General features: G+C 39.3%; 1 protein-coding gene across 1 annotated transcript; it reads right to left on the bottom strand.

The window, feature by feature from the left end:
• Nucleotides 1–4,622: 4,622 nt before the first annotated feature.
• On the bottom strand, nucleotides 4,623–6,537 carry LOC117494314. The gene is made up of 6 exons (XM_034145159.1): nucleotides 6,243–6,537; nucleotides 5,983–6,147; nucleotides 5,700–5,792; nucleotides 5,439–5,553; nucleotides 4,752–4,828; nucleotides 4,623–4,646 (listed from the first exon to the last, which is right to left on the bottom strand). Exons 1-6 carry the CDS (start codon nucleotides 6,402–6,404, stop codon nucleotides 4,623–4,625), a joined length of 636 nt encoding a protein of 211 aa, XP_034001050.1. The 5' UTR covers nucleotides 6,405–6,537.
• Nucleotides 6,538–22,177: the final 15,640 nt, after the last annotated feature.

Here is a 22,177-nt window from a genome sequence, read left to right as displayed (position 1 = left end):
TTAATTTCAAGGCAGAAGTGCAAAATTCCATTGATAATGATGTGTAATGACGTCTACATGTCGTACAAATTGTCAACTAGGTTACCTGTCAACTAAGTTACTACAGTTATTACAGTACTGGGTAACTCAGTTGACAGGTAACCTAGTTGACAATTTCCCTATTTTGACCCATCATTTCAATGGTAGGCCTTGCCTGGATGACCACATGTCATTTTCTTGAACAGGTTAACATCACATTTGCACATATAATTGAATTAAAATCATTAAACAATTGTAAACCATAACAATGTACGTAACATTGTTGATTGTCAATGAGTATATTAATTGACCATGTGCTATTATACATAAAATATTGTAAAAATGTAGAGGACAATCACCACAGTGTGTTCAAAATGTCTGCCAAAGAGGAACATGGCATCATGTGATGCTGGTGACATGGTATTGGGACAAACCATTTTTGAGTTAAAGGGGGAAGTTCTGTTAGTAACATAGTTGACAGAACTTTTGCGGACATTCATATATTAAGATATTTAAATTATTTAAAGGGGGAAATCAATTAAAAATATGTTATTATTCTTTAGTATTTAGACTTTTGAAATAAATGAATCATTTTTTAAATTTACTTTAATGGTTTTTATTCATTATTTTGAATCCAAGACACCCTCAACTGAAAAACGGACATAGCAAAAACTGACAATTTAAGAACATCATGACACATTTCAAGCTAAATAAAGCATAGGATGCACATAATGTTTGTGTGATATTATAACATGCTTTCCAATAATAGGCAAAATATGATATTTTTGAAGAAAATAGTTAGAATAATTATAATTATCATCAATGGACATCAATGGACATGGAATGTACCCTAAATTGTAGAATCACTCAGCAGTTACATACACCAAACCTTCCAGTTATATTCCTATCAATATTATGAAGGCTTTTACAGAAGGGTTTGGTCATATATAATTCATAGCCTGAATTATATAACATTTTATACCTAAAAACATGGTGAAAATTGATATTTTAGGGCTGTTGACAGTATTTTCTGATTTATGGAGTGATACAAAGAGATATCCAAAATCCCTTCTGTAAAAGCCTTAGATACTAATATGACTACAAAATGAAACAATAATTTTGATCCTGGCTTTATCCAAAGTTCAGATTTCGGTTCCTGAAATGTGTTAAAATATGCGCATATTTCATGAGATAATGGTTCATTTGGATATTTAAACATGCTATTTCAGAAAACTTGTAATACAAAAAACAATTGCCTTATTGTAAGTAATTAACTGGAGAAATATTTAGCTGATATCTTTAAGTTAAAAATACCCTATTCACCTGGGGTGTCTCACCTTAATTAGATGTTTGATAAGTGCAGATCACATAGTAAAACACGTACACAGATACATTATTTTGTATTTTTATTAAATTCGACAATGTCAATTTCACTTTCCACTATGTCCACCGTTGTTTTTCACAACCAATGGCAGAACTTTATTGAGGCCTGTAATTAGTCAACTACAGGTCTCTTGAGTCAGTCTTTTTCTTCCAAAAAGCTTGTGACAAGATGTTATTGCTCTTGGGGCATTAAAAACAAGATTTTAACTTTAGTTTTTTATATAATATCTGCATTTTCTATTGTGAAAAACTAAGTCTTAGTTATTTAATATATAGCGCCATCTCCTGGTTAAACCCTGCAATTGGAGAATAGTGGGAGGGCCTAACATTCCTGAATACTGGTCTTTGGCAGGCAACTGGCTGGCAACTGGCTGGCAGTCGGCAGGAAGCTGTATGCTGGGGTCCAAAATAAGAGGCTCCATCTGTATATTTTTTAAATATATTTTCCATTACAACTTGGTTATTACAACCTCTCAAATCAGTCATTACAACTTCACGAATCTGCTCTGTGGCAGTATAAATCGACGAATCTGCGGCCTTGACTTTTGCTACACTTCTTGCGATAAATGTGTCGCAAAAGTAATTTTCACCTGTAGATGTGGGGGGAGGGAGGGGGGTTGGAGCGAAGGGGCGGAGCTATCACAACGACGAGGCTCGGGTCAGTCACACAGTCACAGCCATAGTCAGGTCGAACCAGATGACTGCGGGGCTAACGGTCCGTGTCGCTACCAGTCCGCTGACATGGCGCGTCAATCAACGGTAAGTTTTGCACATTACTTCCCCAGTATTACTTTCAATATTATTATTGTGAATGAGGATTAAATCCGCTTTGAAGACCACCGTTTTATATTGTGCAGTTTAGCGGCAAAATAACGTCAGTTAGCCAGCTAACGCTAGCTTTGTTGAGTTTATGCTAGCTAAACAAGTAGGCAGTGACGTGCGGTGAGGTTCATGGCTGGTGAGGCACTGAGTCAGATTTACAAATATTATATTTTGACCTTAATCGAAATATTCGGTTATTTTCAAAAGCTTTTTTAGTCTGATGCTTCGATTCATTTTAAACAGACTGTTCAACAAAAGGATACCCAAAATCTAAATATTGGATTGTTCTTTCTTAGTAAGATCCCATTTTCATTACAAATGTGGTCTTACCTTGACTTGAAGATGAAGTCCATGCTATCCTTCTGGACAACAATCTCTATTACTTTTTTGTAAAAGTCCTCCTTATCTTCCTGTAGTTTCAAAAGTCTAGTTTGTTGTTACGTCTACCGTCTCTGCGTAGAATTACAGTAGCAACAAGAACCTGTGGGCTCACGTGCGCCCCCTTCAGTGCGGCAGAGGTTATGGCTGCCTCCCCTGGTGCATTTTCATTGCCGTTGATACCAGCGAGCCTAAATATCATATATACGTGAAATAAGTTATTTAGAGACTATGGATGGCGAGGATAAATGTAATAAAGGGATCTACAAACATTACATTGGTGACCTACAGTGAGATGGTAACAGGCATGCACTTAGGGCCCGCTTTCCAGCCAGTTTCTGTGGGGTGACGCATTCTGAGGTGAGGCAGATCTCATCTGTGCCTCAACTCAGCCCACAGTAAATGGCTTGAGCGCGCTCACAAAATAAGTGCCCGCGCTGCATTAGTGCCCGCGCTCCAGCAAGTTACTGTGGGCTTACGAGAGGCAGAGCACGCCCCTGCCTCACTTGTCATCGCTCCCGTAGCGGAGCTCGGCAAATTTGCTGATTTTGACTATAAAAAGCGATTAGAATCATACATAAATCACACTTACAACACAGATCAGTGGAGACATTTTATTATTATTACTATTTCGTTTTTCTTTAGTTGTTTTTCCGTTACATTGGAGTATGACAGGTGAGGCTCTGCCTCCCCTGCCTCCACTGACTGCACGTCACTGCAAGTAGGCTAGTGGTTGTAGTCTATACAGCAGTAATTAATATATTATAGCCTACTGCTTTGGCACTAACGGTTGATAACCGTTTATGAAAATAAAACCAATTTAACTGTACTGAAATAATGACCAGTTTTATAATTGTCTTGGGCTCCTGCTGTGTTTTTCAAGCCTTTGTAAATTGTAAAGACATTGAAACTGCGGTGAGAAATCTCCTCGGCTGCATCGGGAGAAACCGAAATGTGCAGGTTGTTACTTTGAATATTATTATTGTGATTGAGGGGGTGGGGGTTATATTTTAGTTACACTTTCTCGGCGGAGCTATCCATAACGTTTAATGTGGAATGGGAAAAATGCGTATTCTTGAAGACTGACAGAATACCAATAACTCATGGATATTTATTTTTCAGGAATTGCTGCTGGACCATTTATTCCAAAGGCTTGAAACCCGACTAAATCTGTGGCTTAATCGAGTTCCCCTCGATATGGACTATCTGGAATTTGTGTGTTCCCAAGAGCTTGTCTTTCTCAATGCAATTTCAAGCCAAGTACAGATTCCCCAGGAAGTTCTTGATGCAATGTCCCAATTGCATGAAATGGTCTGTGTCACTACCCGATCTGTCCCCCTGCCCGATCTGTACTGCGCATGTGCGAGATGGTCCGCCATATTGGACAACTACATACGGCAACTCTACTAGGACACTTGACACAGTGGCTTTTGGCAAAGCAGAAAAAGAACCGAGAGAGATTATTGTTATTACAACGTGACTTCACTATTATTTAACAACTCTTTTTATTGGGTTCTTTTATTTGGGGTTAAATACATTGTCAGAATAAGTGAGACATGGATTTAACTTCTGTTAGACAGCTATCATACTGAATAAATATTTACTGTGAATGTATGCAAAAATGTATGGCATATAGCTGTCTAACAGAAGTTAAATCCATTTCTCACTTATTCTGACAATGTATTTAACCCCAAATAAAAGAACCCAATAAAAAGAGTTGTTAAATAATAGTGAAGTCACGTTGTAATAACAATAACTCATCTCTCTCGGTTCTTTTTCTGCTTTGCCAAAAGCCACTGTGTCAAGTGTCCTAGTAGAGTTGCCGTATGTAGTTGTCCAATATGGCGGACCATCTCGCACATGCGCAGTACAGATCGGACAGGGGGACAGATCGGGTAGTGACAGTCTGCACCCAAAATCAAACCATAACACCCACAATTGTTGCACATGAGCAGGGGAGTTTGGGTCGTCCAAGGACACTGATCGATGAGGAATACACAACAAACCTTATTAACTTGGGATTACCGGTGACATGCATTGCCAGGCTGTTAGGAGTTTCAAGGCATACGCATGACAGAATGGGGAATAACTGTTAGGGAACAGTACACTGTAAAATGTTTGGCTGTACAATTACAGTATCCTTGAATCACCTCCATTTGCATGTCCGGCATTGGCAGCTCCCAGCCCACCCAGAATTTCACCAACTGCTTCCGCTTGTCTTCAGTCACTGAATAAGGGAGATGTCAAAGAAAGAGAGGAGAACAACTGTTAGATATACATCCAGAGGAGCATATAGACAAGCTCAGTCATAAAAACATTTCCCATGTGATATCTGAATATCTAATGCAGCACCACTGTACTAGGAGATCTCAAGTTATTCATTTGCAAATGGATTGATAATTCATAACTCACTACAATGTCTCTTTTATGATGTAGTAATTACTAAATGTTATATAAGTATAGTAATATAAATAAGTATGAAGTATATACAGCAAATTGACTGTATCAAACCTAACAATTTCCTCTCATTCGCCAATAACACATGCGCTCACCAATAGCCATTACGCAAGGTGCTGGCCTGAGCGTCACAAGCAATGTGGACATGAGTCTTGCTTTTAACCCTTTTCACAGTTAAACAATAGAGCAGTTTGGCACATGTGTTGCAAGAAAAAAGTTAATCAATTGTTTTTATAAAAAACAAGTGATTTTTAATAATGTTCTCCTGAAGCGCAGATGGAAAATGTTGCATAAGAATACAGTTGTGATATGGCTTTCAACATGTTCCATAACGAACTTGCAGATCCTCAGACAACCAGGAGAGTACAAAATCAAAATACCTGTCTCCACAAATTGCCGCAAGTTGCCAGCAATTCTGCATTTGATGGCAACAGGACATCCATCGTCATCTTCATTATCCCCTTCTCCAGGCCAGATGATGTTGTTTAGAACCATCTAAATGTAACATTCACAAATATTAAAAGAAAGCCAAAATGGGTACAATGTCAATTAATTAAAAAATATTAAAATTGTATCAATATAAAACAGAATACCTAAGCACTGCATTCAGCCTTAGATTGACGTGGGAAGACAATGTCTACCACATCTGGTCTGGCTTCCAACAGTGGCCACAACATTGACTCTTGCAGTCCCTTCTTCAACTGTTTAATTTGTTGTGATGTTCGCCTGAGCACCTACGTATGTTTAAGATAAAAGGATTTTTCAACATCCACATTAACATATGCACCAAGGATAGCTTACAATGCATGCTAGGCTAGTATAGAGTATTGCACATTCAGCTGAACTAACAGTTTATGGAAAGAAAACCACAATAAGCAATCCCTTTTCTTAATTATGTAAAACGTAGTGGTCATTTAACCTTACCGCATGCAGAAGGAGACTTTGTAGGAGCCAAGCTTGGTTGGTTTCTGTCAATACAGGAAGGTCCCAAGATAATGCCAAATCATTGACAGCTCCCCTCTGATGCTCCGTCAGCTCATTGTCTCCTCTCTCACCATTTGCCTTCTTGGAGCAATCAGCTAGAGAAAGCTTAATGGACAAAGTTGAAAAAGTTATACCACTATGGTGAAATGCTTTGATGTTTTAATGTGGCATTCATTCTATATTTTCCACTTCAAACCTACCAGCTGAATTGTTTCCCGGATGTCAATGTCTGCCACATCTTCCAACACTAGGGTTGCTGTCTCAGGGGAGCCACCGAGCAGCACATGCAGGACTGCTGGGTTTATACCTGTCAATGGAGGACCACCATGTAGAAAGGAGTGTCCAATCATCCTCCCAGCCATCTTGAACAAGTCACTCTGTACAAGCACTTGGGAGGTGCAGGGGATGAGGTGGTCAACCTGGCCCTCAAAAAGCAGAGTGCTGGTACCATGTCCTTCATTGACATAAACAAAAGCATAGGACAATATTTGTAAATATCACTGATATTTTTATAGTGCTATATAAATAAAACTAAATTGAATTTAAACTTTGTCCAAATGACTTGCCAAAATGTCCTTTGAATCCCTTGTGCAACTTGGTCATCATCATGCTTAATAAATGGCGTTTCACGCCCTCACCAGTAGCTGCATCACCTAAAAAATTAGAACATTTTAATGATAGCAAGGTATCTGAAATTATAAGAAAAAGCCATAATTATAAAAAACATTTGAGTTTATAGCCTTGCCAAGTTAGATTTTGGCTATCCTTTGATGACTTGACAAATTAAGCTACTAGGTCATAATGCAGGTGCAATGTATTTGTTAAATGTATTAACCTTCCAATCTGCACTGGAGTGGTCTGGCCCAATCTGCGTTGTGGACCTTGTAAAAGGTGATCATTCTTGCTTCCTGATCCTCAATGTCCTCTTTCATGTCTAAACACATTTTCAGCATTGGTTCATCTTCTTTTTGCTGTAGCAAATTCCTTTTGTATAGCATCGCTGCCCTTTCTGGAACTTCCACCCTTTTCCAGGCTGAAAAATATTTTTGTCACATTTGGATTTTAATCACACAGGGAATATGTATTCACATTCTGTTGTTTGGAGAAAGTAAAAACCCACCGTCAGCTATTGAAGGTACTGTTCTTGGTAGAATGGTTTGAGATGTGCCAGGTGCCAAGTAGCCAGAACCATGTGGGCTGGCATTGTTACTTCCAGTAAAAGTGGGTGTGGAATCTTCTGGTACTGAAGTGCTTTCCTCAGATTCATCCGCAGTTGGGCAATCCATCAATGAGAAGCTAGATGAAAAAACTAATTTCAAATTTTTTGTATTTATTAGTATCAGTCTTCTAAATTGTAATAATATCTAATGGTGAGGTGGCCAGAGATTCCCACCCCTACTATTCATGAATAACAGTCAGCCTGTTTTTTTTCTTTCTAACCTTGTACCATTAGCAGTAGTTACACTAAACATGTTGAATCTTCCGCGGAGTGTGTCAGTGAGACAGTCGACCCTTACTGTCGCTGGTTCTTAGTTGTTGAGTTGGTCTGCTGGAGCAGCACTTGTAATTGGGAAATATTAAGTGTCAACTAGTAGTTATATCCAGTGACAGGTTGACAATACCTTTCTCCACATGAACTTGCATGGAGGGACATCACCTCAGCAGCAAACCGCTCTCCGCATATTGGGCAGGAATCCTAGGAAGTTAACAGGGGTTCAAGTTATCACTCTATCGACATAGCTTATGATACAAGGTACAGTACATAAGATGAAAATATATTAGACACTCTTTGTTCATGGTCATGCCCACCAAAACAGCTTGTGCTCTGTTCATTTATAGATTGTGACCTTTTCTTTTTATAGTCTCTACAGTGAGATTGGCATTGAAATTGAAAACGGAATTTTGTTTCTAATTAAGATACAGTATTATATATTATATATATTATATATGATATTAAGATATCGAGTGCGCTAGAATTTGAAAATACACAGCTGGAAAAAATCTGCCACTTCCTTACAGAAGTGTTCCTTCCATCCGCACAGATGGAAGGCTGACAGGCAGGTAGGCCATCCAGTTATTTTAGCCGGGCCAGCTAAAATGATTGGTCGTGCTTTTTACAGTACTACGGTTTCCACAGATGACATTTTTTTATGGATTTTTTGTCAAAGCACTTAAGATATTCATTGCTATCGGGATGTTAAGAGCATTCCATGGAATATAACAAAAAGTGTATCTCGAGCCGGTTTCTCAAACGTACCTATACTTACCTTTAAGGTCACAATTCTATTCTATATCCTTTTGTTTGTTGGTCTTCTTGTTATATTTGTAAGCACAGATGGCAAAGCCATGTTAGACTAGTCTGGGATCATTGGTTGTATGCCATGATAACATGCTAAAATATTTTAATTTAATTCTTAGTTCAAAAGATGGTGTCTCTTGGGTGACATAATCTCCAGTATTCGTGAATGTACCACACTGTGGCCTTATCGTCAAATGTTTATAATTTGCACTCTTCAGGGCAGATGCCATTCAGGTTCACAACAAAACTAAATTAAAAGCTGGGTTTCCAGCAGCGCTCTATAGTTAAGGCGGGCACCTATACAATGCATGCCCCCTGCTGTAACCATAGACTGTAACTGTAACTAGTTACAGTCTATGGTTACAGCAGGGGGCATGCATTGTATAGGAAAAAATACTTAATCATACTTGTCGCTCCTTAGTCCTATTAATGCAGTGTGGTGTCCGTGTAACTGTAAGGAATATGCAATTAATAGGGAGGCGTGTGGCGCAGTGGATAGAGCCTTGGTGTTGGGATAAGGGGAGCACAGGTTCAAACCCCACTGCAGTCAGCATGTCGTTGTGTCCCTGGGCAAGACACTTCACCCCAAATTGCTCCTGTGGGGATTGTCCACAGTATTGAGTATGTAAGTCGCTTTGGATAAAAGCGTCTAACAAGTAACATGTAATGTAATGTAATACGTTTCAACTTCATTTTTGGAGAACATGTGTAGGTGGTCCAATAATGCATCTAACATCTTAATCCGGACGTTTTTCCTCCAAAACTGCATATGCACAGTTGTTCAATGTGAAATTTTCTGATGAATGTTTCATGATGGAAAAAAATGACATAGGCCTACCTCTGCATGATCAGCATCATCTGCAAGATTCACTGTTCTCCTTCCTAGACCTGCCTGCAGCAGAACGGTCTCATCTCGAGAAGTCCTATCGATGTTTTCAGGATGCAGGCAGAACTGAAGCTCTAACATCTTTATGGATGATGATGGTCTAAGAGCTTCAGGTGCCTTTCTTTTATGCCGTGTCCTGTTTCCAGAATATATTCCTGGAAAGGATCTAGAAGGAGATAGAAAAAGGGGTTGGTGGGCTGTTAGTCTTGGGACACTGAATATCAATAAAAGATAGATTATTCAATTTGTCAATATTACTCACATTGACATGGTCAAAACCCAAAATCACAGAATTGGGTTTCACATTTCCTTACCTTAGCATCTCCTGCTGGACTGTTCTCTGATGAACGGGCTGGCTGACCCCAACCGAACTAGCAGCACTTGACCGTGCTTGAGGCTCTACTGGCCTACTAGTTCCAGGAGAACTGCCCGAAATCGGCGGGGTTACCACCCCGCCACCCTGCACATTTCTCCCGATGCAGCCGAGGAGATTTCTTACCGCAGTTTCAATGTCTTCGTTCTAAATAGAAAATAGCATGGATAATTTACAAAGGCTTGAAAAACACAGCAGGAGCCAAGACAATTATAAAACTGGTCATTATTTCATTACAGTTAAATTGGTTTTATTTTCATAAACGGTTATCAACCGTTAGTGCCAAAGCAGTAGGCTATAATATATTAATTACTGCTGTATAGACTACAACCACTACTTGTTTAGCTAGCATAAACTCAACAAAGCTAGCGTTAGCTGGCTAACTGACGTTATTTTGCCGCTAAACTGCACGATATAAAACGATGTTCTTCAAAGCGGATTTAATCCTCATTCACAATAATAATATTGAAAGTAATACTGGGGAAGTAATGGGCAAAACTTACCGTTGATTGATGCGCCATGTCAGCGGACTGGTAGCGACACGGACCGTTACGCCGCCTACACACGGTGGCGTGCGTTGCCGCTTGGCGGTGGGCGTGTCTTGAGCTTGGGGAGTTTACGCGAGCAACGCGACCAACAACCAATCACATGAATCTCTGCTGTCAATTGCATAAAAGGTTTTACATGTCACACTTTATATGATAAACATTTATGACATTAAAGGTGGGGTAGGTAATTTTGGAGAAACCAACTCGAGTGCGCTAAAATTTGAAAATACACAGCCGGAAAAAATCTGCTACTTCCTTACGGAGCCCCTCCTGCAACACACACGAACGCGCACATGACCAATGAGGGCACGAGATAAGCTTGTGCACAGATGGAAGGCTGACAGGCAGGTAGGCCATCCAGTTATTTTAGCCGGGCCGGCTAAAATGATGGGTCGTGCTTTTTACAGTACTACGGCTTCTACAGATTAATTTTTTTATGGATTTTTGGGTCAAAGCACTTAAGATATTCATTGCTATCGGGATGTTAAGAGCATTCCGTGGAATATAACAAAAAGTGTATCTCGAGCCGGTTTCTCAAACTTATTTTTTGGCATATGAGGAAATGAACTGCGGTCTGGCTCTCCCAGCATACACGCGGTTTGATTGGCTAGCGCTTGTACTGGCAGATTTGCATACGCGGGATTTGATTGGCTGACGCCTCCGCCTCAGCTTCAAAAGTAGAACATTGCTCTACTTTTGCAGCGAGCACCGCGAGAAAAGCTACGCTTTGCTCCCACAATGCAGTTCGGCGAATCGTGACGTCACCCCATTCAAAGTGAATGGGCAGAAGCGTTGAAGCGTCAACGCACGCCGCTGTGTGTAGGGGCCGTTAGCCCCGCAGTCATCTGGTTCGACCTGACTATGACTGTGACTGTGTGACTGACCCGAGCCTCGTCGTTGTGATAGCTCCGCCCCTTCGCTCCAACCCCCCTCCCTCCCCCCACATCTACAGGTGAAAATTACTTTTGCGACACATTTATCGCAAGAAGTGTAGCAAAAGTCAAGGCCGCAGATTCGTCGATTTATACTGCCACAGAGCAGATTCGTGAAGTTGTAATGACTGATTTGAGAGGTTGTAATAACCAAGTTGCAGTTGTAATGGAAAATATATTATAAAAAAAAACTTTTTCTGCAAGTGAACATTTCATCACTAAGTTCATTTTTTTTCTACAAGCTACAAAACTTTTTCTTCTGTGACTTCAAATTCGGTTCACAGATACGTGGATATTTTATACAAGTGTAAATGTATGCACACAAGCTCAGATTTATTTTCTGCAAGTGCTCACATCAGGTTTTACACGCTCTCGCATTTTGCACCATATCTACCTTCATACAACGGCTCATTTAAAAATAGTTTTTCGGGGTTCGGGTGTTTTGTTTGATTTTAAATAAACAAAGTGTTGGCTTTCAGAATATGAAACTTTTATTTCCAAAATCACGCGATAAATACATTTTTGAAGCTTTTAAAGGGAAGAACAGGCACCTCTCACTCGCACTCTGCTCTTCCGCAGCACCGCTCCCTCTCGCTGAAATGATGAATGTAAGGCGTATAGTAATCATAGGTAACACGGCAGGGTCCGGGACTGTTAGTTTTCATCTGATTTCAAATAAACAAAGTCTTGGCTTTCAGAATATTAAACTTGTTTCGGCAAATTCAGATGATAAATACAGCTTTGAAGCTTGTAACGGCATAATTACAAGCGGAGAACGGAGTAACTTGACGTCACAGCAGGCATAACAACAGCCGGTGTTTCTCGTGAGTGTTTTCCCCGGGAAACAAACACAATACACACAAATGCAAAAATACACAAACACACGTACCAACCCTGTCTCCTAGAAATTACGTTCCCACAAAACTAAACTGCATTCTCAAATACGTTTCGCAAGAAACGTATTTCCTTCCACGTTACGTTTGTTATGAACATATCTTAAATACGTTTATTTTCTACATATCTTCTAGAAACCTATTTTCTCTCACATGACGTTTGTTATGAACGTATCTTAAATACGTTTGCTTTCTACCTATATTTGCCATTTCTTTTCTAGCTTATAATAATGATAATAGTCATTTATTCATATCATTTTAGAGCGAACTTATTTTCGCGCTGGCTGGCGGCTGACTTTTCAGTTTACCAAATCCGTTATTATGCTGGTTAATGGTTAATAATCACAATATTGTTTGTAGTCGTTTCATACAGCATTCTCAATTACGTTTAACAAGAAACGTCTTTTGTCCCACGTTACGTTTGTTCTGAACATATCTTAAATACGTTTATTTTCTACATATCTTCTAGAAACCTATTTTCTCTCACATGACGTTTGTTATGAACGTATCTTAAATACGTTTGCTTTCTACCTATATTTGCCATTTCTTTTCTAGCTTATAATAATGATAATAGTCATTTATTAATATCATTTTAGAGCACACATTTGAAATCGACGATCGGGCTTGATATCCTATGGTTAAATTAAAATCAGTAGGCGAGGCTGTAATTTCGCCAGCTGCGAGGCAGAGTTTTAACATGCCAAAAAGCTGCTGTGTCGTTTATTGCACCTCAAACACCTCAAACTTCCTCTAAGGACAGCAGAAGAGCTCTGTGGCTTCAGGCTTGATCGCCGTTCAAATGACAGCGTTGGTTTCCCCAAAAGTGGGTGGGGCTGTGACGTAGATTTTACTCTCATCTATTATTCAAAACCATTCTATTTAATCCAAACGTAAATTACATGCCAGTGTTTTATCTTTTTATTAAGCGATTTGTTTATGTTGTTTAACTCATAGATATATATAAACATATGTTTTTATATATATCTATGGTTTAACTGGGAATGTTTTCACATTGAACCGGAAGTACGTCACTTCACTTTGTCTTCTTCGTCCCTTTTACGTTCCAGACAATGCATGGCTCAGCGTAACAGACTGAACAGCGACCCCAGGTGTGTCTACATTGGAATTACATCTTCATTACTGAAGGAAAAATACTTTACCTTGTGTTTGTTAACTGGGTTTTTAATGCAGTTGCAATTAATGGTTACAATATTGCTATGAGTTACAGTATATATCTGAAGCAAATTATGTTTCTGAAGATGTGTAGTCAATTCCACCCTTCAATGTAGCATAAATGTGAACTCTCATTACAGGAACAATACCGGAAACAGACGTAGGAAAGATCCTCAGCTCGCTGATTGGATGTTTTAGCCGCAATGCACGTTGGGATATGGTGTTTATGCGATGTGAAATCCGAAAACATTAAAAAAAATAATAATAATACTTTATTCCGAGTGTTCTTGCTTTTCTCTTTGAAAGTCATCACATAACGGCATTGTAATACACGGTTCGGCTGCATTAAATATTACACATCTGCCATAGTTCTTTATTTATAGAGCCCTGATGAGAAGACTTCTGGACAAACAGGAAGAACTGCCGCCGAAACTGAATACGTGACGTGGATCATAAATATATCAACAATTAAACAACATCTTACATTTCTTTTCACAAAATACGTCTCCTTGCAGTATCAATACTAATACGGCTGACTTTTATATTTGATCCAATTGGTAGATAGGTTATATTTACACCATAACGGTGCACAGCTGATAGAAAAGGACTTGTAGTTTTTAAAGATATTACTGATTTTCTTTGAATATAAGAATGTAAATACTGAGTTGAGAGAATAGTCAGGGGATTTGGGTGATGGGAGACACATCTCTGGAATCACAATTTCAATAGCTTACCATTAAATGACGGATATACCTTTCTGTCTGTGATGTTTTACAAATCAGATATTAATGTGTAGAAGTAAACATGAGAAATAATATAGCAATATCCTGTACAATTATGTAAAAACATGAATAAAACTACACATCTTCAGATGTTATACATACATAAGTGTCCTACACTAATAATACAAAGTTATTATTAGTATACTGTGTGTACCTTGTGTGCACCGCCTAGTGGTTAAAGCACGTTATTTAATTATTTTTGTTGAATAATGTTATTTTTGTTGAATAATGTTATTTGATGAATAAAATATTAAGAGTACATACTTTCATAGTGGGAAAGTAGAAGGTCAATGATAGAAATATAGAATATAAAAAATCAAGAAGATACTGTAAGTGATCTCTACAATAAAACAGTTTAGTGCCTGATGTACAAAGATATTAATATGAGGATGTGCAAAACAGACAAACTAATTAACCTTTATTAACACATTAAAGAATACTTTAGGTTTTCTTTCAAATAAGAAAAAAGCTTTGGGGGTATCTATCTACAGATAAATATTAAGCCTGACAAAGTACTTAACGTCTAATATATTGCTTTCCTGCAATGTTAACTGTGTTGAAGCACTTATTTTAACTGATATTATATATATATTAATTATACTCTTATGTATGTAGATAGTATAAGACATGTGCAGAATTTGAGTTTAATGGTGGAGGAATACACACATATTGATAGATGTCTTGTAATGCACTGTTGAGGAACCTGTGACCCAAGTTTTTCATTAATTGCATAACTTCAACATAGTTGTGTATATGATATGTCAATAAACCTTAGAAAATCTTGAAAGGGATGTGCAAAATAGCTATTATATACAGTCTTTAATTAACTATTAGTAGAGAATAACGAGTAATGAATATACTTTATAGAGATCTGCAGATAAATGTTTAGTCTTCTCAAGCACCAACTAATATCTCTCCTGATTGTTGGCACTTGACAATCACCTTTCCCTGAATTTTACTCAGGTGTAACTAAAGTCTGCTTTAAGGGTTGTTTATATTTCACATCATTAATCAGAATCTGCAAAGTAACTAAAATAAATGTAGTGGAGTAAAAATACCAGGTTAACCTCTGAATTGTAGTGGAGTAGAATTACAAAGTAACAATGAGCTGGCATGTGGGTATATATTAATGCTTCCCATTATGGACACAAGCGATTTTCACCCATTTATTAATTACATGTTTTACATTTGTACACACCAATTTGTTTCCTATCCCCTAAACCTCCAGGGCTGTACACAGTTTAATACTGTCAACTTCTAATTTTGGGAAAAACGAAAACGTCTTTTAAAACTACAATTCCCAGTAGAGACGTGCCATAGAACATGTTGCGAAACACAATAGCCAGCATGTGTAGTTCTGGGGGGGGCGTTCGAGTCCAGTTTTGGAAAGTCTGCCGTGGTTTCGTTCCATTTCAAAGAGCTGTTTGGCGCTCGGCGTAACCTTGGCGCACTGCCACTCCAACATCCAATCCCAGAGCTTGAAGATTAATCACGGGGTTTGTCAACGGGACTGTAGTCCCAAACGATAGCTGGGGATTATGGGTAGTGTAGTGTCTTCGGCCATCCTAAACTCTGATGTTTTTTTTGGATTTCATATCGCATTAACACCATATCCCGACGTGCATTGCGGCTAAAACATCCAATCAGCGAGCTGAGGATCTTTCCTATGTCACTTTACAGCCCTGCCCACTTTTGGGGAAACCAGCTGTCATTTGAACGGCGATCAGCCTGAAGCCACAGAGCTCTTCTGTTGTATACTGTCCTTTCTTCTTAGAGGAAGTACAGAAACACGTAACTCTGGATTTGTTTTAATGTTTGAGGTGCAATAAGCGACACAGCAGCTTTTTGGCATGTTAAAACTATTATTTTCTGCCTCGCAGCTGGCGAAATTACAGCCTCGCCTACTGATTTTAATTTAACCATAGGATATCAAGCCCGATCGTCGATTTCAAATGTGTGCTCTAAAATGATATTAATAAATGACTATTATCATTATTATAAGCTAGAAAATAAATGGCAAATATAGGTAGAAAGCAAACGTATTTAAGATACTTTCATAACAAACGTCATGTGAGAGAAAATAGGTTTCTAGAAGATATGTAGAAAATAAACGTATTTAAGATATGTTCAGAACAAACGTAACGTGGGACAAAAGACGTTTCTTGCGAAACGTATTTGAGAAGGCAGTTTAGTTTTGTGGGAACGTAATTTCTAGGAGACAGGGTTGCACGTACACACACACACTCGCGGGCTTCCCGCAGACCAGTAATCCAAACGAAAATATTTTCCCTCCGTACTACTTTGATCATTTATTAGCCGCTAATAATCAATCGGATCGATGGATTTCAGAGAAGAGCAAACTTTGAAGGCCTTTTTCTCAAAATGATGACTCAGTGACAGTCATTATATAATGTGACATATTTTGCTTAATATTTGGAGTACAACAACAATCCTGATATCATTAGAAAGCTAGGAATCTCATCTTTCCAACAGTGTATACAACTCAAAATGTGTCTTCGGGTCAATGCGACTGATCTCGATAGAGCAAGTCACAAATGTAGTTGGTAGCACAACACAGCCCAATTGTAGTTTTTTTTAGCTCTGAGCCTAGGATTAGCCGAAAAGAGTCCAGGAAGCCTATTTACAAGTTAACAGCGTTTAATAAAACAATGATACGATGATACAATGAAATTGCAAAAATGGTGAACAGCTGCTGCTCTCCCATCCACCGCATGGGATGAGAAAGAGACCGACTTCCTGCTTGGGTCACATATTTATCATCTGAAGTCTTCTCCAATTGGCTTGGCGTCGACGGGGGGCAGGGAGGGGCCAGGTTATATTGGTCTCTTTCTCTGCACATAGGTGTGTCCATGTGATCTTCATTCACCCTCTAGTGGTGTATCCAAATAACATTATTTCATAACATACCACATGACCTAGATAAACCACTCAACAAAACAAAAGCTCATTTAGTTAATGATCACATTATGTCTTGTGAATAGAAGGTAGTGAGTGATCATCAGTCAGAGGTCTTCCTCTGGTTACATGATGACCTCGCATTTTTGATTGTCTCCAGTAAGTGATTAATAATATTGATTTCATTTCTTACACTTTCCAATATAGTTTAAATGCACCTTTGACAAATTGTTGCCTATTCTTTGAGATTTCACAGTAAGGACATTTAAAATCCCAGAGATGAGTTAAATGTCTTGACAGAAGCTTCCTTTACGTCTGCCAGTCGGGACCCGTGTGTGAAGTGACCCCAGCGGGAATTAGCAGATTGGTGATTTCAGGCTAAATGTATGAAAAGCAGTTTCTTTTTAGCAGACAACTTTCAAACAGTCACTATCAGATTTGATTAGTTGTATAGCTTACATTTAGCTTGAAAAGTCAGCAATAAGAAATGCATCTAATATTTCTGACAAGCTAATTTCCGAATAATATCCTGTAGTACAGGGGTGGCCAACCAGTCAGAGGTTAAGAGCCAATCATTTTACAGTGTTACTGCAAAGAGCCACATCATACACACAGTTACAAATGCCTGTCCTCCCACCTCTCTCTCTCTCTCTCCTTCACTCTTTTGCTCTCAGCCTTTCTGTGTGCTTCCTCACTCTCTTCCCATGTGCCCCTCTCTATCTCTCAAACATACAAAATGAAAAAAAGAAATGTACAATAATTAACACACATACACACACACTCAAATACACACCCTCCCATAGACACACACACCCTCCCAGACAGACAAACAAACCTCTGCTCAGCCAGATGTCTTGTAAATGTCACACTCCATGATATTGACAGAAATTGACTTAAAGGTCACCTATTATGCAAAATCCACTTTTCATGTCTTTTATACATAAAAGACAGTGTCCCCTCTGTGTAAAGAGATTCTGAAAGTTTCAAGAAAAAATATTTGCTCACTTTTTGTCCTGCTCCATTTATATAAAAACCTGTCTGAAAATGAACTGACAGCCACTTTATGATGTCATAACGATGTTTTGTGTAACCATTAGCCAATAACCAACCAAGGTAACCCCCCCCCCCCCCACCTTATCACCTGAATCTCCTCCTAGAGCACCATTGTGTACTTTTTAACCTGTTAACCAAATATCTCTCAGAGGGGCGTTGGGAGTGGCACCTTATTTTCATCTAAAGTAAAAGACAGAGAATCAGCACTTTTGAAACAGGGCTGAAACAGAGGGGATTATGGGATCTGAAGTAAGAAGATATGATTCTACACTGTATTGAAGTAAACATGTATTGTTTGAACTGTTTTATGTAATCACAACGGTTTGGGTAATTATATATAGAATAGGAATGTTATTCTCACTTTCAAACTCACTGACTCAGAGATTCTGTGTTTCACACACCAACATTGATCCTTATCACCACTAAGAGCCAGATGCTGTTTCTAAGTCGTTAAAGACATCGTAAAATAGGAAAAGATCCCCTGGGAAGGAATGTAGAGTAAGATAAGGTAAAGATAAACATTGACTTTTGACCTAGTGTGGTTTGGGGTCTCACTCTGTTCGAAACTCTGATTGACCTCGGCCAGAAGCGAATCCAGCCAATCAGGACACTTGGAGGAGGTGGTCAGTTTAAACAGCTCCTCCCCAGGGCTTCTCTGATTCGCTTGGGAGAAAAGTGGGAAGGAAGAATCGACAAATCTCCGCCCCAAAGACAGATAGAAATACTGACGTTTGTGTGTGTAAAATTGCTTTTGGGTTTGGTGAGTGGTTGACTCCGTTGAACTGTGTCCGCATCGCACCATTGACAGAAGGCACTCTCTTCTCGTTCGATGGGTGGTTTGATCCCGATACATTTTAGCCGTATCGCATCACGAATCTAAAAGCCCGGGGTACCCGGAGTACTCTGTATAACTTGTATATGTGTTTGGTTTCCTACTAGAAGTAAACTCAGATAATTTGTTATAACTTTGATTCCGGTGTTTTCAATTCCTTTCTTAATTTAATAGAGATCCAGCCTCATCCAACGAACGGCGCGTAGCAGAGGTATTCTACTCCAACAGATCCTACAATGATCTGTTTGGTATTTCGAGCCAAACACCTCAGAGACATGTTTGTATATATCTGAGAACTATAATATACATATTTTCACTCCCACAAACATACATATCATTTCACTCCTACAGACATACATATATTTTCACTCCTAAACACATACATTCTCCTTTCACATGAATATATTTGTACTCACATATATATACAATTTACTTTTCAACACATACATGTATTTTCACTCTGACTTACATATATGTACACCTCCACACATATAGGTATTCTTCACTCTCACAAAAATAAGTCCCATGCCAATTTCAATGGCAGAAAAATATATTTATGAAAACAATAAGTAAAATCTGTATTCCTATTTGTTGCGGTTATTGAATACAATTACATATTCATAAAAAAATAATCTCTGCATTGTTTAGTTAGTTCTAAGTGGTGCAGTTTGAGAATGTACAATTGGCCCAGTCTGAGAGAGAGAGAGAGAGAGAGAGAGAGGGAGAGAGAGAGAGAGAGAGAGAGAGAGAGAGAGAGAGAGAGAGAGAGAGAGACGCTGAGCTGCACCATCCTCACAACTCGGTACCGTACAATTGCTATTTGTTCTTACTCTGAACCGAGTTTTGGTTTCCAACCCCAATGTGTGAGTCAAAATATATGAATATTAGAGTGAAAATGTATGTATAAATGTAGCCTATTTGAAAGGAGAATGTATGTGTGTACACACATACATTCTCCTTTCACATACATATATTTGTTGGAGGACCAGTATGAATTACGGCCTGTACGGCCCCTCATACCAGTTATTGTCAACCATTAACATTGTGTCTCACACACAAACTCTCAGTTCAAAAAATGTGAAAAAAGTGTTTATCTTAAGGCCGCTACACACCCACCTGAGACCAAAGAACGCGTACCGAAGGCGTCCCGACTTTTACGTCAGCTACGTGTGAAAAGGTCCCGTAAAGAGACGACGGTGCGGGACACACCAACCTGAGTAGGGCGCCGCGAATGCCCGACTGCCTCTGACAGCCTCTGACTCCCAAAATCTGGTTGGTGTGTAGCCAGCTTTAAGGCCGCTACACACCTACCTGAGACTAAAGAACGCGTACCGAAGGCGTCCCGACTTTTACGTCAGCTACGTCGCCTGCGTTGGCTACGCCGCCCGCTACGCCGCCCGCCTACGAACACACCACAAATACTTCAGTCGACGAGTGGCAATAACTGTCCTTACCAGCAGGCAGCGGTAGTGTGAACAGCCAATCAGAGTGATTGCTTGGGCCGACTTTCTCTGACCCTCCCGCGGCCGATTCAACATGTTGAATCGGCCGCGGGAGGTGTGAAAAGGTGCCGTAAAGAGACGACGGTGCGGGACACACCAACCTGAGTAGGGCGCCGCGAATGCCCGACTGCCTCTGACGGCCTCTAACTCCCAAAATCGGGTTGGTGTGTAGCCAGCTTTAGGCTACTATGCATGTTGCTTCTTTGAAACGTGCAGAGGATGTGGAAGGGGCTCAAATGCATGAAAGGGCACATACGCGATTTTTGTTAATAATTTTATAAAAACATGCCTGGTCTTTTTTCTCCCCGTCTGTATCTCACACATAGATTCATGACAGTTATTTAAAAATAAATGAAGTGTATTTTTGTTAATTCTCCTCAAATGACATGACTGAAGGAAGCTCTGCTGACAGAGATGCACTTTCTCTCTTTGTTTCTTTACGTCCTTTTGTGTCAGTTGCCAGCTTTCCGGGAGCAGGCCTTCTCAGACACACATGTACAACTGCAAAGTGTTACCGTTTTCATTTGACAACATTATATTGAGTTATAACGGTTTTATCTGAGTTATATTTCTGCCGATCGGAAGCAGATATATCTCACTGTCACATTGCGAGTGCATTAAAGCCCGCCTCCGGTACTGCAGGATCTACATTCTGATTGGCTAAATCACTTCTTTGTTGAAAACTCTGTGTAACGATTGGCCTGGAACTTGTGTGTTATTAACTCTTTGTGAACCGGGATACATATGCGCAAAAAAAACAAACACACAATTAAAAATCGATATGAACTGACGAGCCGCATGAGACTGTGCAAAGAGCCGCATGGGCAGTGGCGGAGCTGGGGGCTGAATCCTGGCCATCCTATTGGCCACCCCAAACACCCTCACCACGGGAGCCCAAACAATTTTAGAACATTAAGAAAAACCTTTCATCATTCATCAAGAATTAACATTAATAGGACGTTATATTGATAATGTACTCACTAAACTTACAATTCATTAAACTTATTTTCTTCCAAAAGTTAATTATCCAAAGCCTCTGTACACCCCCTTCTATTTACATGTAATGGTTTGGTCCTGCTTCCAAACGCAGTGCAGCACCGCCGGCACTTTCTAGCAGAGAGTGAGAGCATGTGAGGAGCAGGGGTCCTAGTACTAATAAACATAAACATTATTATTTACAATGGACTACGCTTGGCTAACAGACACATTTCCACCACTCATGGACCACACCCACCTTTTCTTTTGAAAAACTGGGTGACATACTGTCGCCCTCTCTTGTCTTTCTCTCCTTTCTTTTCTCTTTTGAAAGCCTGACTTTGTAAGTCGTTGAGACATGGTATACTACACACGTGTATTTTTCCACATATTTAAGTTATATTTATTTGGATTTATGCATTCATGTTGAGAATGTTCCATTCAAAAATGTTATTATTAAAAGGCATTTACACCATAAAAGATGACTATTGAGATGTATTGTCAGGAATGTTAGTCTTATATCAAATAGTGAATTCTACTGCAGCAGAATGTTGCACGTCTGCACAGTGTTATATTTTCACAGCTCAGTGTCAGTAAATACTGTGCGGTTAGTATTGGACTACAAGATAGATGCAAGCCTGTACAGGTAGAGTTATTTAAAGCATAAATTAGTCGGTTGGGTTCTGGAGGTGTGGTTACAGCAATTGTGTTTGGTTGGCGTGGCCTGTGCATGGTGGTGGGGCCCAATGTGATATATTTTCATGGGGCCCAAAATCCCTGCCATGTATGGCCAGAGGGCAGGACCTATAAACACATTTACTACCCAATAGCATTGTGAGGCTGAACAAAAAGACCTTTTGACTATGTAAATGTAGTCTTTTAAAAAAACAAAACATTTACTGACTTTTTTGGATAGCTTAAAGTAATGTTGTAAAATTACAACCGGGGGCCTTACAGGGTTAAGGGCTATT

This window comes from Trematomus bernacchii, unplaced genomic scaffold (assembly GCF_902827165.1).
Source record: "Trematomus bernacchii unplaced genomic scaffold, fTreBer1.1, whole genome shotgun sequence".
NCBI classification, from domain to species: Eukaryota; Metazoa; Chordata; class Actinopteri; order Perciformes; family Nototheniidae; genus Trematomus; species Trematomus bernacchii.
The sequence above is the reverse complement of the archived record's forward strand: the minus strand, read 5'-3'. Positions and strand labels throughout refer to the sequence as shown.

Excerpts from the sequence above, each read along its gene's own strand:
- LOC117494314 (XM_034145159.1), bottom strand. The coding sequence starts at position 6,404 with ATGGCTGGGAGGATGATTGGACACTCCTTTCTACATGGTGGTCCTCCA. Across the intron at positions 5,793-5,982 it reads AAAGTCTCCTTCTGCATGCG|GTGCTCAGGCGAACATCACA; the intron begins GTAAGGTTAAAT and ends AAACATACGTAG. Across the intron at positions 4,647-4,751 it reads TGCCGGACATGCAAATGGAG|CCTGGCAATGCATGTCACCG; the intron begins GTGATTCAAGGA and ends AACTCCTAACAG.